Below are 17,180 nucleotides of genomic sequence, written 5' to 3' on the forward strand. Positions count from 1 at the left end.
GTGGTCAAGAATCTAAGCAAGTATTTTATTAAAATAAAAGCTACACTTAAATATTTGACTTTTCTTGTTGGGGAGGGATTAATTAGGAGGTTGGGATTATCATGTATGATATAAAATAGATAACCAACAAGGATCTACTGTGTAGCACAGGGAACTCTACTCAATCTGTTGGAGAATCTGAAGAAAAGTATATGTAGGTACATATATACACACACACATATACATGTACATATATATACATGTACACTCATATACACATAATGTCTACTAGTTTTTATATACCATACCTTGGGAACCTAGATGATCTTTTCAATCATGTATCCACCTCCTTCCATCCACACAACACACCCATACTCCTGCCAAAGCAGCTTACTCATTCTTCACACATGCAGTGTTGTTCTCTTTGCCAGAAAAACTTTTCCTCTTCTTTCCCATACCTGTCAAGAGCACACTCAGCTGAACTAGGCCCTCTTATGTTGCATTGTAACTTTTGAAATGATTACAAGATTTAAAGTGTGCTCTCTGCATTGATCCAGCCATCTTGATTATGACAATGTATACTACAAAAATATTCACCATGTATGTGGACAGGTATGTTTAATGTGGCATTGCATGTAACAGTAAGACTGGAAGCAACTGAAATAGATGCAACTTTGAAAAAACAAAGATAACACATACACACACATGTGAAAGTCACTCAGTCGTGTCTGACTCTTTGCGACCCCACGATCTATAGCCTGTCAGTCTCCTTTTTCCATGGAATTCTCCAGACCAGAATACTGGAGTGGGTAGCCATTCCCTTCTCCAGGGGATCTTCCCAACTCTGGGATCAAACGCAGGTCTCCCACATTGCAGAGATATTCTTCACTAACTGAGCCACCGGGAGGCCCCATATACACACGTACTGACATGGAAAATTGGCCACTGAATGTGAACTGTGATTCTGTCTTTTAAAATAAGCATGTATGTGTATTGATGTATGTGTAAAATTGCATATAGAAAATAAAATCTGAAAAAAATTCACACCAGAATAGGAATAGTGGCTAGTGTGTGTGTGTGTGTGTGTGCGTGCGTGTGCGTGTGTGTGTTTGGAGGGAGGTGTTAGAGTTTTAATGTACCTTGTCCCAAAACGTTAACATCTGCTAATACTGCATAATACTGGTGTTTATTACATTCTTCTTTGTATCTTACATTTTTAAAATAAAAACTGAAGAAATGTGGTGTTCAGTTTCAAATACTAAATGGGTTTAGGGTCAAGTCTGCACTGATATTTATCAGGACAAAGCCCACAGAAAAGATTTTTCTCCATGTCCTCTTGGAGTGGTATTTCATAAAACATTTTAATCCAGGGATCACTAGTATCTCAGGTGACAGACTCCTTCTTAATCATCTCAAGTGACAGACTCCTTCTTAATCAATGCAGCTTTCTTCGCGCAAATAAGCTTCGCTGAACTTTGTGTGTGCTTGCACACATCCAGTAGTAAAGGATTTGCACAGATGCCCTGATGCTTATAGATAATTGCAATTAAATTAGTTCGACCCATTTTTGTGTAAGTTGTTAAGTGACACAAGTTTGATTCATTTTTATATGCTTATCTTTTTGAAATTTCCTCATTTGTCGGTGCCGGGTCTGAGTTGCGGCATGTGGGATTTTTTTGGGGGGTGCGTGGGCTTTTCCTGTTGGGGACGTGGGCTTCTCCAGTTGTGGCATGCCTGCTCCAGAGTGTGAGGGCTTAGTTGTCATGCACAGCATATGGGATCTTAGTTCCTTGACCAAGGATTGAACCCACGTCCTCTGCATTGGAAGGCAGATTATTAATACTGGACTGTGGAGGAAGTTCTATTTATATGCATATTTTTAATGGAAAATAAAGAGACATAACAGTGTGTGTTTGTTTTGAGGTGAACTAGGTACTATAGTCAGAACAGAGTATGGCAAGAAGCTGGAGAAGGAAATGACCACGTAAGTAGACATTTTTCTACTATTAAGTCTTTCTGTCTTAATCCAATTGTAATGTGGTTAAAATTTTTGCACTATTATAATAAAGATTCAAAATTTTGAGGGGAGCAACATCATTGTTCATTTTTTAGGAGAATACAAAGTAGGTTTTTTTCTTAAAAGCATTTGCTGCATAAGACACTCTAAGGTGAAGGCTGAGCCTGGATCAGACTGATGTATGCGTTGGTAAATATAGAATATCATCTGCAGGGAAATTAGAGGGGTTCAAAGTGAGCTTGTTTAAAATGCAGTTAAGAATCACATTATTTGCAATGGCTTTGTATTATTAGTTTCCTTCTTGGCTGGCTTTAGTCATGATGTAAGGAGATCAGTTAACAGGATTTTTTAAAATATAGCATCTTATTCTGAACAATGAAACAAGACATTCCAGAATAAATATAGTCCTTTTAACCTCAACTTACTTTGGAAGCTTTCATTAATGATTTACTTACCTTGAAGTTTGCTCTCAGAACTGCTTATAAAACATGTCCAAAGGCATGAGTTGGTGATTCAGAAGAAAATGATTGCACATTATCCTGTAATCCTAATCCTAATCCTACTCTAGAAGGTTTGAAGAAAATGGACATATTTGACCATATTTTGAAAGTTGAGAAGCAAACACCTCCAGATACTCTTATGGAGAGGCACTTTTTTAATATTGATGAAAAACAGTGTCTTATGACCATCTTGAAAGTGAAAGTTTCTCAGTCATGTCCAACTCTTTGTGACCCCATGGACTGTAACCTGCCAGGCTCCTCTGTCCATGGAATTCTCCAGGCCAGAACACTGGAGAGGGTAGCTGTTAGCTTCTCCAGGGAATCTTCCCAACCCAGGGATCGAACCCAGGTCTCCCGCATAGCAGGTGGATTCTTTACCATTTGAACTGCTCTGGAAGCCCGTAATCATCTTATAAATACTTAAACACAGGTATTTTTTTCTGAGTAAACGTAGACTGGTGGCTTACAATATTTTAGCTCATTTTCAAAGCACATTCCACTTGTTAAATGAGGCTTCTTTTTAGCTATCTCTTGCTGTATCATTAACACTTGGATAAAAAATATTGAGTCATCTATTAACTAAAATTTAGTATTCTAATTCTATCTTCCCTGATAAATACATTGTACATTACCAGGTATAACTTGGGGAAGATAACGTTTACATCAGGCTGTGAACATTGATATCAGCAACTATCTGGTTATTACATCACCATTTTTATAGTTTCTGCATGATTCATATACGTTTTTTCTTTGAGGGTGGCAAGTTGTGAACTTTTAAAAGCAGGAATATTGGAATCCTGTATTTCATTTTTGAATGTTTGTTTTTACCTAAAAAGTAATTTCTTAGTGAAGCACATATGTTGTTTGCTTTTTTCTATATGAAGACTCAGATAAGGAAATACAAATTTGGCATTTCTAGTTGATCAAGGGTCTGGTTTTAGAAAATACTCATTCTTTTTATCATTAGAATTTAAACTGGGGGGCCTGCTACTTGATTCATTAAGCATTTCAGGATAACTCATGATGGCCAGTTGGGCAGATGGTATAAAAACATTTTTTATTCTCAGTTGTCTGTTGGCAGATTAATAACCCAAAAGGTCAGGTGACCTTTTGGTTCTTGGTTTCACTTTCTGGCAAGTTCTGTCCCTTCTTTCCATTCCCCAGTGTGCAGAAACCATCCCAGTGTTCATCAGCTGATACCGGGGTAATCCAGGTGTGCGGGATGACACTGGTAGACCTCACCTAATGCTGTGATGCTTTTAGGCACCACTCACGTCTTTCACAATAACTGGCGTTCTCTACATGCTAATTGCATGCCAGGCACACAGGCAAGTGTTTTTATATATTACTGTGTCACAGTTCTTTTTCTTGGCCATGGTACAAGGCATACGGGATCTTAGTTCCCCAATCAGGGATTGAACCCATGCCCTTGGCAATGAAAGCATGGAGTCTTAACTGCTGGACCGCAGGGAAGTCCCACTGTGTTACAGTTCTTATCTCCATTTTGCCAGTTAGAAAAGTGGGACTTGGAAAGGTGAAGTCAGCCTATATCGCAGTTAAGAGCTGGGATTTGAGCCAAAACAGTAAGCACACTTCACCATGACATTCTACCAGGGTGGCCATAGTTGGATGCTGACCATCAGCTCTGCTTTTAAGGAGGGCAAGATTGCCACATGACTGAAAGGCAGGGCGGGTGGTCTGCTGGGGACAGTGCATGGATGAGAAAGTGGCGTGTGTGCAGCTTTCTTGTTGCTTTTCAGGTACGCCTACTATTACTCTGGAATTGGTGCTGGCGTGCTTATTGCCGCTTACATCCAGGTCTCGTTCTGGTGTCTGGCCGCTGGAAGACAAGTACACAGAATCAGAAAACAGTTTTTTCATGCCATCATGAAACAGGAGATAGGCTGGTTTGACGTGCATGACGTTGGAGAACTTAACACCCGCCTCACAGAGTAAGTACCTGGGTGTGTGTCGAACTCTGATGTGTGCTTCTTCTTTTAAAATGGAAGTGAGGTCATAAAATCTGTCAGGAGGTAATCCCTGGAGGCAATGCCCATCCCTCAGAAGTAATTCTGAAACTAAATTCCTTCTGAGTCTTGATCGTGCCTCATGCGTCTTTTCGTTCCCAGAACCCTGACAGGGCATGAAGAGGTCCCGCATGACTGGTAGTGAATGAGGGGTTGGACTTGCCAGACCCAAGACATCCTGTGGGAGTGAGCATTAGGGCGGTGACATGATACTTGCTGGGGATGTTCCTGAGCAAAATCCTAGATGTAAACTGATTTACCCCACACTGAGACAAACAAACACTCAGCTAGCTTCAGGAAAAAAGTTCTGGTGTTCATAATCCTGATGTTTATTTCTAACACTGTTCTTTCAGTGACGTCTCCAAAATTAATGAAGGAATTGGTGACAAAATCGGAATGTTCTTTCAGGCAATGGCAACATTCTTCACCGGTTTTATAATAGGATTTACAAAAGGTTGGAAGCTCACCCTTGTGATTCTGGCCATCAGTCCTGTTCTTGGCCTGTCAGCTGCTATCTGGGCAAAGGTAGGTGTGAAGCCTATGAGTCCAGGCTATTAAACCGTCTCCACCCTCAAAAAACACTCCACAACTCCTCCAGTAGAAGGCTGTTTCTGTCACATGATGACCCTGACACTGACGATGACGTTAAATCTTCTAAAATATCTTGGTGTTAAATCTTCTGTTCACAATCAGTGGGAATAGGCAGTTGTGACCTCACTGAGTTGTCCCCACCCAGACTCTGTGCTGTTATTAGGGGAAGGGAAAGATGGAGCTCTCCCACCTCCTTCTCTGCCTTCATGCAAAAGGCATGCTCGGCTCTCGGAGAGCTGTGTTTCCCGGTAGACAGTTCCATGTTCACAAGTAGAGCTTCAAGTTCAGTGACTAACGCGTAAGTCCCATTCAGTTACCATTACTGATGTCAGTGTTTTTGTAGATTTTATTTATTTTGTTGGCAGAACAGTTTTGTCAGCATTATAAATGGCTCTGTGTTTGTACATACTTAAGTCCATTGGTGTGAAGACAGTTTTTTAAAAAGAGGTTTTTTCTAGCCCCTTATGCATGTACGTCTGAGGTCTGTGGTTCCCTCTCTGTCACGAAAGCAAAAATGCAAATGGCCCTTCCTACCTCCGCAGGGAGGCCTTTCTCTTGAGACTGGGTGTGGTGTTCATTCTAAATTGATTTCCTGTAAGTGTAGGTGGCCATGGAGAGATTGGCCTGGTATGTAGTTTCTTAGAGAAAAAGAGAAATGAGAGACAGCGCTACACATTCACATGGCAAAAGGATGTAGAATAACGGAGGGCCAAGCAAACCGAAGCCTAACACAAAACAAATCAGGCTGTATTAAGAAATTAAAAAATTTAACCCTGTGGGATGGATATTGTTTTGCTGTTATAAACAGTAACCGCCATTTTTTAAAGTATCTACTGTGTCAGGCAAATACATATTTTTTCTCTTTTTAAAAAAATTTGTTGAAATGCAGTTAGTTTACAATGTTAATTTCTGCTGCTCAGCAAAGTAATTCAGATATACATATATATACATTATTTTTCATATTATTTTCCATTATGGTTTATCACAGGCTATTGAATACCATTTCCTGTGCTATACAATAGGACCTTGTTACCCAGATTCCACTTTTTTTAGGTTAAAAAATCCCAGGGAATTTCAGAGTATAAAATAACAACATATCTTAATCTCCCCCGAAATTAGTAAATGTTAGTTACACTTTTTGCAGCATTTAGCTATAATATTTTCTATATATGAAATAGAAGTTTGTAGAATATTACAGAATATTTTCCCCCTCATTCCATCATATTATCTTCTTCCTCAAAGGCACGAAATACATGTTCTTGTAAAGTGTAGACATTATCTCATTTAACAGAGGAAGAAATTGAAGTTCTGAGAACTCTTATTAATTTATTGTTCAGACTAACACAATGTTTGAATGGTGTTCTTGGTGGCTAAACTGCATCTCTGTTGAAATATTTGGCAAAAGCCTTTGTGTTAATTGATTTTTCTGTTTACTAGAAGGTTAGGCAGATTCTTCGTATTAGTATTTGCTAAAAAACTGTTCTAAAATGTATTGATGTTTGTTCTAGTTAAGTTAGGGGGAAAAGCAGTAAGTTAATCTTTTAATAATTAATTGTGCATTACTTCAGATACTGTTTAATAAATGGAGGCTTCAATTGTCTGGTCGTCAGTCTTATTAAAAAAGAAATGAGGCCTGGTGGAGGAAGTTGCTTTGTCCTTGTGATTCTGAGGCTCTGTTCTGTAACTCAGAGGCACCCGGGCAAGAAGGCAGAACAGGAAGAGGCTTGGCCCCAGCAAGCTTCCTACTCCAAAAAGCCTCTTTTGATCTTTGCACGCAATTCTCTAACCCCGCCCAGAGACACTGGGTCAGCTAAGGAGCAAAGGGAGGGGAAACTACTCCTACTCCTACATGAGGTGGTCCAACCTTAAGAACACTTTCACTCCCTCAGGTAGCAGAAGCAGGGGCCCCAGCAACTGCAGACAAACCATGCTGACGAAAGTAATACCACAGACAGTGAATGTAAAACTGCTGCTTGACCCACAACTCACAGAAGTAGGTTAAGAACTATATGCTAAATCCCCAAAGGGTAACTGCTTGCTAAAATAAAAGACTTTAAAATAGGACCCAGAGTCTCCTAACATAATAGATATCACACCCAAAATAGTTAAAAGAAGACCACTTGTCATACCAAGAACTACGAAAATCACAACTTCAATGAGAAAAAAACACTTAACTGACAAGCGCTGATACAATTCCTATGTCAGTATTGTTTGGCATGGATTTTGGAATAGTCACCAGAAAAATGCTTCACTAATCAATTACAAATTATCCTAAAACAAAAGGAAATAGAAAATATCAGCAGTGAAAAAGAAATTAAGAAAAAAGGATAGAATGGAATTAGATAACTGAAAGGTACAGCCGTAGAACAGAAGTCACGATGGAGGGGCTACTCTTGTTGAGTGGAGAGGACGGGATAGAGTCAGTGGACTGGAAATAGAACAATACAAGTCGCCCAGCACGAAACAGAAAATGAAAAGAGCCTCAGGGACCTGTGGGACAGTAGTACGATATAGAACATTTGTGACCACCAGAGTCCCAAAAGAAAGGAGAGAAATGAGGCTGAAGGAATATTGGAAGAAATAATTGCTGAGAATGTGCAAGGTTTGTGAAAGACAAACCTTCAGGTCCGAGAAGCTAAGCTAACCTCAAACAGGATAAACCCAAAGAAATCCATGCTAAAGCACATCATAGTTAAATCATTGAAAACTAAAGACAAAGAAAAAAGTTGAAATTGACTAAAGATGAACAGCACACATTACCTACAGGGAACACCAATTTGAATGACAATATATTTCTTATCTGAAACCATAAAGACCAGAAAGAAGTGGCAAATTATTTTTTAAGTGCTTAAAGAAAAGACCTGTCAACTGTGGATACTTGGTTAAAGTATTTTTTAGGAATGATGGGGGAGATAAAAACATTCCCAGATCATGGAAGACTATAGAGGAACTTTCCATTAGCATACCTCCTATTAAAAACTGGCTAAATGAAATTCTTCAAACAGAAGGAAAGTGATACAAGGCATATTGGAGCATCAGGAAGGGAAAAGGAACAACAGAAAGAGCAGGAATTTGGGCCTCTCTTTTCCCAGGAGATTTCTAAATCATATTTGGTGATTGAACCCAGAATTATAAGTGGTAAAATGTTGATACCAGTAGATTTTTATGTCACCTATGAATATTGTGATATCCAGAACAACTAAGATGAAATAGTGATTAAAGAAATCTATTCTGTAAGTTCTGAGCTCCTGAAAAAGAATTCTCCAGGCACAGGCAACTTTTACTGGAAAAATTTACTGGACATTTAAAGAGGAATTGACACCAATTTTATACAACCTCCCCTAGAAGAAAGAAGACTTTATCTGCTTTCCCCCCAAAGCGGGAACTCTTACTCTGTGAAAACCATGTAAAGGAAATGAAAAAACAAGCTAAAAGCTGGGAAAAAAGTAACATGCAAGTCGTATATCTGACAAAGGATTAGTCTTTATCTAATATATAAGGAATTCTCAAAATTTGATAGTTAAAAAAAAATCACCAAAACTACTATTTAATAGAAATACCTGTAATCACTTTTTAAAATCAAGATGCATATTAGAATTATCTTGGAATTTTTTGAAAAATACCAATGCTCAGGTATTGCTTTTTTCCTCCAGAGTTCCAGATATGTTTCTTTTCTTTCTTTTTTTTTTTTAAGCAACCATGTTTCAAAACCACTGGACTGTATAATCTTTAATTTTATTCAGTTTGTTTCATTTTCTATTTCTTACTCAGTGCTGGCATTTCATTTAGTTTATCTTTTCCAATTTCTCCATCTCTCTCTTTTTTTGATGTTCTTTCTCAAGCCTTTTTCGGCATAGTAGAAAAGCTTTTGTCTACATATATATAAATAGTATGGATAATATATATTTTTTAGAAAACTTACAAACTTTTGCCTAATTGAAAAAATTTATGACATTTTGATTTTACTTGTTTGACGTAGTATAAATAGAATGCTAGATTTCTAACTAAAAAATAAATATGCCACAAGCAACAAAGGTTTACCGTATAGCACAGGGAACTATAGGCAATATCCTGTAATAACCTGTAATGGAAAATAATCTGAAAAATAATGTGTGTTTATGTATAACTGCATCACCTTGCTGTGCACCTGAGACACTGAAGTCAGCTATATTCAATAATACATATATATATTAAGGAGAAAAACAACCCAAATGAACCAGTTAGGGATGGGCAGGAGAGAGAAACAAACATCATCAGAGAGGTTATACAGGTGGCAGGTCAGCACATGAAAGCTTGTTTAACAATGTTAGTCGTCAGTGAAAAGCAAATTAAACTTCAATGAGATACCATTATACATCTACCAGAATGGCTAAAATAAAAGTGAAACCCCAAATGCTGCTGAGATGCAGAGAAACAGGGTCACTCATTATTGGTGGGAGTGTAAAATGGTATTCAGCCTGAAAAAATAGTCTGTGATTTCTTATAAAACTAAACATGCAGTTACCGTACAGTCCAGCAGTTGTATTGGACATTTATCTAAGAGAAACTATGTTCGTGTATTCACTCAATCTGTATTCAGGTGTTCATAGCAGCTGTATCGGTAATAGCCCCAAACTGAAACAACCCCCGACACTCTTGAATAGGTTACTGATTGAGCAGCTGTGGTACATCCAGTGATAAAAGGAAAGCGGTACTGATCACACACAACCTGGATGAGTCTCTAGAGATCTGTACTTGGTGAAAAAGGCCAGTCCCAAAAGGTCACGTACCTTATGCTCCATTTATATAATATTTTTGAAATGACAAAATAACAGGCAGAACAGTTTAGTGGTTTTCAGGTGTTAGGGATGGTGTGGAGGGGAGAAACGAGGAGTAGGAAAGGAGGTGGCTGTGACTACAGAAAGCAGGACTGAGGGATCCTTGTGATGGAATTGTTCTGTATTGTGATCGTCGTCACGTGAATCTAACAGGATAACATTGCTTGGAACTAACATCACTTCATGGGAAATAGATGGGGAAACAATGGAAACAGTGTCAGACTTTCTTTTCTTGGGCTCCAAAATCACTGCAGATGGTGACTGCAGCCATGAAATTAAAAGACGCTTACTCCTTGGAAGGAAAGTTATGACCAACCTAGATAGCATATTCAAAAGCAGAGACATTACTTTGTCAACAAAGGTCCGTCTAGTCAAGGCTATGGTTTTTCCAGTGGTCGTGTATGGATGCGAGAATTGGACTGTGAAGAAAGCTGAGCACCGAAGAATTGATGCTTTTGAACTGTGGTGTTGGAGAAGACTCTTGAGAGTCTCTTCGACTGCAAGGAGATCCAACCAGTCCATTCTAAAGGAGATCAGTCCTGGGATTTCTTTGGAAGGAATGATGCTAAAGCTGAAACTCCAGTACTTTGGCCACCTCATGTGAAGAGTTGAATCATTGGAAAAGACCCTGATGCTGGGAGGGATTGGAGGCAGGAGGAGAAGGGGACGGCAGAGGATGAGATGGCTGGATGGCATCACCGACTGGATAGACGTGAGTTTGAGTGAACTCTGGGAGATGGTGATGGACAGGAAGGCCTGGCGTGCTGCGATTCATGGGGTCGCAAAGATTTGGACACGACTGAACTGAACTGAACACACACTCACGAGTGCATGTAAAACTGGTAAATCTGAATAACGTTGAATTAATGCTAAGTGTTAAATTTTTGGCTGGGATCTTGTTCTGAAGAGATGTTGAAGATGTTTTTTGGGGAACACCAGATAAAGGGTTTATGGGATCTGACTGTCTTCCTTAGTGTCTTCTTTTGTGTCTACACTGTCTGCCTTTGTGTCTACAATTATCTCAGAATACCAAGTTAAAAAAAATAAAGCATGTATAAATTATCCCAAACAAAATGAAATAAAAACCTACACTGAGCACTGGACAAAAGGGACAAAGATGAAGGCCAAAACATCTGTTATGGTCAAAACTATTGCTTCTGAATGTATTAGTTTGAACAATATAAAGTGGCCTGTGTTGGCTTTTAACTTAAGAGGAATAACAATTTCATGTGTCTGGCACTAGTACAATTAGGCTTTGTTAAAAAAAAATTAGCAGCCTTTGGAAGAAGGGATGAGTTAGTGAAATTTGATATCGTTTGGGTGGGTGATTGTAATATCGGAAGTATCAGCATTCTGTTATTTTATATTAGAGGAATAGTAAAGTTGACTTTTAACATTCCTGAGAGTATTTGAAAGTGTTTTTTTTCTTTCAATAGACATGATCTGTTAAAAAACAAAACACTTCATTAACATTCTACTGTATTCTTGCCTAAGGATATGCTTATCATTATGGAAGGTCATAGAGAAGCCAGGTTTACTGAATCAGTTGGAATGGTACTTGATAGTTCAACAATAAATTAGAATAGCATGTTTTGAAACTCCTCAGTCAAAAATAGTTCTGCTAATCTTCTGTTGTCAGCTGTTTCTGGTGTGGTTGATGGTTGAGGTTTTCAACAAGAGCAGAGAAACAGAGCTAAACTGTATTGTATGCACCTCTTGCCTTATGCAGACCTGTTTGTTCAGGGATGACAGTGATCTCCCTGGGTCAGGCCCAGCGCTGTGAGCAGTTCTGGCAGATGTGATAGGGCAGCCCTAGGCAGGTCATTTTGAGAGGTCAGGAAGGTCTAGAGCATCAGTGGGTTGTTGTTTGGGTACCAAAGAAGAAGGCGCATAGAGTACAACATCTGCACATAGAACCTGGTTAGTAAAGGCTCGTTTGCCTTCACCCACCCGTTCTTACATCTGTCGTAGCTCCTTTTACTTTCGCACAAGCAGAGGAAGAAATGCACTCTTAAAATCAAAACAGCTTTGAACTTTTTATGACAAGAAGGAATAGGCTGTTATTACTTATACAAATGAGTCCACAGATGCTATAAATTATTTATTGAAAGAGGATAATATATTTACTCAGAATTTGATTTGAATTCTTGTGTGCAATATTTAGATGGCTGACTAGTCAAGCATTTCAGGTAAAAATAGTGGTTCTTTGCCCATGCCAGTTGATTCCGTTTTAATCACAAAGCCCTCTAGGATTCCACACATATCAGTGGCTGGTTTTAGAGAGAGATTGCCTCCGGTGGCCGTTGATTCATGCTGTGAAGCCTTAAATCCTGGATATTTCACTTACTAGCAAATGACTTGACCTCTTTCTCGTTCCATTTCCTCATGTATTGAGGGGGGAAAATAATGCCTACTTCTTGGTACAATTGAGAAGAATCAGTGAAGGAGATCCTGTGTATATAAAGGACCCAGTACTGTTCCTTCCAGAGAACAGATGCTCAGGGCCCAAACAGAAAAATCAAAGCGCGTCCATGAAAGAGACCTCCACGGTGGCCCAGTGTCATGCTCAGAAGCCCTGGTAGAAGGAGCTCTGCTTCCCTGCCATTGGAAACCTCCTCGAGGTCCTGTCACTGCACAGGGCTGGGTCCCCTGTGTTCTCCTGGCCTCCTACTTTGGCATTTCTGAACCAGAGTATAATTAGCAACTGCTATGTTGAGTACACCTATTTTTTTTGATATACTGCCCCATTTTCTGTATTTATTGATGTTTAGCATATACACTTCTTTTTAAAATGTAAAATCTCCCCCAAAGGCCCAGATTTATTTATTTGTATGAGAATCCATGGAGTATAGTGAGAAAGTTGAAATTTTACTTTATTATATACCATCTCAGTCCAAAAAGAAATGGCTACAATATGTGTACTAAAAAATAGGGCTTCATAACAAAAGACGAGTAAAAGATTTATATACAGTACAGTATACTATGTACCAGCAGCATTTGTGTACAAAAGGTAAAATTGTTAAAAAATTTAAATTATCTGCAATTGCATTTTTAAACAGATACTGTCTTCATTTACTGATAAAGAACTTTTGGCATATGCAAAAGCTGGAGCAGTAGCTGAAGAGGTCTTAGCGGCTATTAGAACTGTGATTGCATTTGGAGGACAAAAGAAAGAACTTGAAAGGTTTGAGTCTCCTTTTTTAAGTTGGTAGAGATGTTAAATCCTGTCATCTTAAATGCCCTTCAGGTTGCTGGTGATGATTATAAGGGTATTCTCTGATGTATATGTTTCCTTAAACAGCTTCTTGGATATATTATAGCATAGTTAATATTCTGGAAAAGTTGTGATTCTAATTGTTGTAATTTTCTTATATCTGCTAATTGAAAGTGTTTTCTAGAGTCTCCTAGGTGGGTAGTGAGATAAAATAGTTTCTTAAGGCTGAAACATAATTAATATCTCTGATGATAATTTTTCTCCATCAAGTTAATTTTTGTTTCTCTAAGAATGAGTATTTTGTGGTAGATGGATGGGGTCATTAAGTCAAAATAATGGTTACTTCTGGGGGAGGTGAGGGGTTGGTGATAAAAGTGGGGCACATGGCAGGGGCATCTTGATTCTGACATTGTTGTATTTCATGACCTCAGCTGTGCTTACATGAGTGCTCACTGTATACTCTTTCAGCTGTACACACTGTGTTTGCAGGGTACTTTTCTCAGATGATACATTTCATACCCATAAAGATGTCCTCTGAGAGATTTGTGATGGCCGTGTACCTATCATAGTTCAGAGGAAAGCAGGATCTGTGCTCTATCTCATTTTTTGCGAAGGTTTTTGCTTTTGCCTTAACATGAGTCTGACTAAAAAATGGAAAGTCTTGCTTCATTGCCTTGCAAATACCCAGTCAAATGAACCCCCTCTTCTCTTGGAGCTTTAATTCTGGCGTGGGGAGGGGACAGATACAAACAACCACAGGTCAACAACATATCTAATGTACTAGTTGGGGTAAATATTGTTTGGGGAAGTTAAATACTCTGTTAGAGTCATGGAGGATACTGTTTCAAGAGTGTATTCAGCCAAGTATTTTCTGAATAAATGTCTGAGTAGAGACAGAATGAAATTTTGAACTTGGCATTCATTTTCAGTTTTTCTCAATGGAGAGGTGTATCAGAAAAAGAATCTCTTTACCAACATGGGGCGACAAATCTTATCTGATTCTGCCTAGTTATCGCACCAAGGGAAAGCATCTCTCTGTAGAAATCAAAATTGCAAGCCTCACCTTCATGTGCTGCTAGAGTTTGAATTTATAATACTCTGAGGACCAGGGAGCTCTCTCTTCCTAAAGCTGAGGGTTTCACATTAAAAATCAATCCGAGTCCAGTGGTAGCACTAGGGTGTTGGGTAGAAGAAATTTAAAAGTTGCTGAAAATTCGTGAACTAAGCAGCTAAATTAAGAAGTTAGAAAAAGAATAACAGAGAAAGGAAGTATAAGAAAGATAAAGGATTAACAGCAAAAACATTTTAATAGAAAATAAGATAAAGAAGCAAAGGGCTGACAAAAAATCATTAATTTTTATGAAAATATGGATAAATAATGAAGTAGTATTTTGCAGGTTAAAGCAGAAACAAAATGAAGGAGAACAAGGAAAAACGTTGCTATAGATTTTTTAAAATTTATTTTAAGAATTACAGTTTTATACCAGTAATTAAAAATCCCTGATGAAATAGATGATGTCCCAGAAAAATATAGGTTAAAATTCTCACTTAAGACACTAACTTGAGTAGAACCATAATCATTAAAGAAATTGAATCCAGCTTAAAATCTCCGTCTTTTGCCTTTCATATACATACACACATAAACACGCAAAAACCCACCAGGTCCAGATAATTTTCCAGACAGATTTTACCAAAACTTCAAGAAAGATAACCCCATCTTACACAGATTGTTCAAGAGAACAAAAAAAAACATATATATAGAGTGAGTTCATTTTATGAGGCTAGTATAACCTTGACATCATAACAAGATAGCAGGTATATGAGAGAGGAAAATTATAAGACAGTTTCATCTAAAACATAGATGCAGAAAGTCTAGATAGTATTTGCTAAATGAATCAATGTGAAAACTATCATCAGATTAAAAAAAATTTCTGAACCTGTTGGCTTGATCCCATAAGTACAAAGATGATTTAAAATCCATGAATATAATTAACCACAGTAGTTGATTGGAAGAAAGACATTTTGTTTTGATGGATGAGGTAAAAGTATTAATTATAGATGATTCATGACAAAAACTTTCTTAATTTAATAAAGAGTATGTACCAGATACCTACAGGAAATTTTATTAAATGGTAAAATAATAGCATTCCTTTAAAATAATGAAACAAGTCTGCTAGCACCATTTCTATTTAGAGTTGTATTGGTACAAGATAATAAAATTAAGGAAAAAATAAGAGTAAGAATAATAAAAAAGAAAAGTTATTAGGTTGGTAAACAAAAAGCAAAACTGTCATTCTGTATAGAATATGTGATTGTCTACACAGCAACTCTAGTAACAGTGTAATAAGGTCTGCAGACCAACAATGTACGGGAAGGCCTCTGGGTACCTGCTGACAGTTCAGGGGTAAAAATGGCATTCCTGTGAACAGCAGTGAACAGTTAGAGAACATGTAGTGTTCCGTCAATTCTAGGATGCACATTTTTCTCTTACAATTCATCAACTCTGAAATTGAGACAAATCCTACAATCAGAGCCATCTTACAATTGCTGTGGGTCTGGATTGAGAAGCTGAGTTCTTGCAAGAAGGATTTGTGTTTGCTTCTGCCACTCACTGGGGGCACTATTAACCTGAGCCCGTGTACATTATATTCTTTGTCTAGGAGTTTTTGAACCGCACTAGTGAATTCATATTTTTCAGACCTGGATAAGCATTGCCTTTTATGGTTCCAGTTCCCAGGGGACATGTTTTCCCCTCACCCTTCATCTGAAGGGTGAATGCTGTATAAGCATTGCCTTTTATGGTTCCGGTTCCCAGGGCACATGTTTTCCCCCCGACCCTTCATCTGTTGTCAAGGTTGAGACAAGCAGGCTCTCCTGCTGTCACTTTCCATGGTGTACATGCTTATTATATTCAGGCTGTAGCCTTTTGGGTCCCTGCTGTATATGGAGAGTTCTGTTAAACTCCTTTATTAATGTTGCATAGAATAACACGATTATAATACTTCTTAGATTAATGGCATCCAAAATTTGAAGAACATGATAATTTTAGAAGATATTATTAGCAATGAAAAACTATAATGATGTATAACCTGGGTGTAAGGAGGGAAAGGTGTCAAGTCCAATATTCAAAACTTAGATAAATCTTATTTTAGTTCACTGAAAGTTGAAAGGAATTGAAAGTATTTTTTTAATGCAGTGATTGAGGTAATTAGATCTAAGTAATTAGATGGTGATTGCAGCCATGAAATTAAAAGACGCTTATTCCTTGGAAGGAAAATTATGACCAACCTAGATAGCATGTTAAAAACCAGAGACATTACTTTGTCAACAAAGGTCCGTCAAGTCAAGGCTATGGTTTTTCCAGTAGTCATGTATAGATGTGAGAGTTAGACTATAAAGAAAGCTGAGCACCGAAGAATTGATGCTTTTGAACTGTGGTGTTGGAGAAGACTCTTGAGAGTCCCTTGGACTGCAAGGAGATCCAACCAGTCCATCATAAAGGAGATCAGTCCTGGGTGTTCATTGGAAGGACTGATGTTAAAGCTGAAACTCCAATACTTTGGCCACCTGATGCGAAGAGCTGACTCATTGGAAAAGACCCTGATGCTGGGAAGGATAGGGGGCAGGAGGAGAAGGGGACGACAGAGGATGAGATGGTTGGATGGCATCACTGACTCAATGGACATGGGTTTGGGTAGACTCCAGGAGTTGTAATTGACAGGGAGGCCTGGCGTGCCGCAGTTCATGGAGTCACAAAGAGTCGGACACGACTGAGCAACTGAACTGAAGTAATTAGATACAGATTTTTTTGTTCTGTTTTTTATAGAAGATAGTGATCAACTTTTTAACAAGCAAATGGGCTTACACAGTTATATTCAAAGATTCATTTTATGTGTAGAATTATTTCTTCAGAAGATGTTATTTACTGGACTCTGTCTTTGAAAGGTCCCCTAGAAAATTGGAAATTATTGGAAATTACTTTTTCGTGAATATCAGGAGTAGACTCAAGACTACAACCTGATGGCCTAAGGTTCT

At 38.2% G+C, this 17,180-nt stretch overlaps 1 protein-coding gene across 6 annotated transcripts in view; it reads left to right on the forward strand.

Annotated features, from left to right (window-relative positions):
- The window catches only part of LOC109557314 (phosphatidylcholine translocator ABCB4), a 201,519-nt gene that overhangs the window by 29,788 nt on the left and 154,551 nt on the right, over positions 1-17,180 (forward strand). For 5 of the 6 annotated variants that reach the window (XR_011566205.1, XM_070787625.1, XM_070787632.1 and 2 more), the window contains exons 5-8: positions 1,903-1,963; positions 4,257-4,448; positions 4,877-5,048; positions 12,991-13,115. Coding sequence is in view for 4 of the 6 variants with exons in the window: in XM_070787625.1 (XP_070643726.1) it covers positions 1,903-1,963; positions 4,257-4,448; positions 4,877-5,048; positions 12,991-13,115 (550 nt within the window). In the remaining 2 variants the exon portion in view is untranslated. Of the gene's footprint in view, positions 1-1,902; positions 1,964-4,256; positions 4,449-4,876; positions 5,049-12,990; positions 13,116-17,180 lie in introns of those variants that run through there. The other variant, XM_070787636.1, reaches the window with a different exon arrangement.

The sequence above is a fragment of the Bos indicus genome, chromosome 4 (assembly GCF_029378745.1).
Source record: "Bos indicus isolate NIAB-ARS_2022 breed Sahiwal x Tharparkar chromosome 4, NIAB-ARS_B.indTharparkar_mat_pri_1.0, whole genome shotgun sequence".
Classification (NCBI taxonomy): Eukaryota; Metazoa; Chordata; class Mammalia; order Artiodactyla; family Bovidae; genus Bos; species Bos indicus.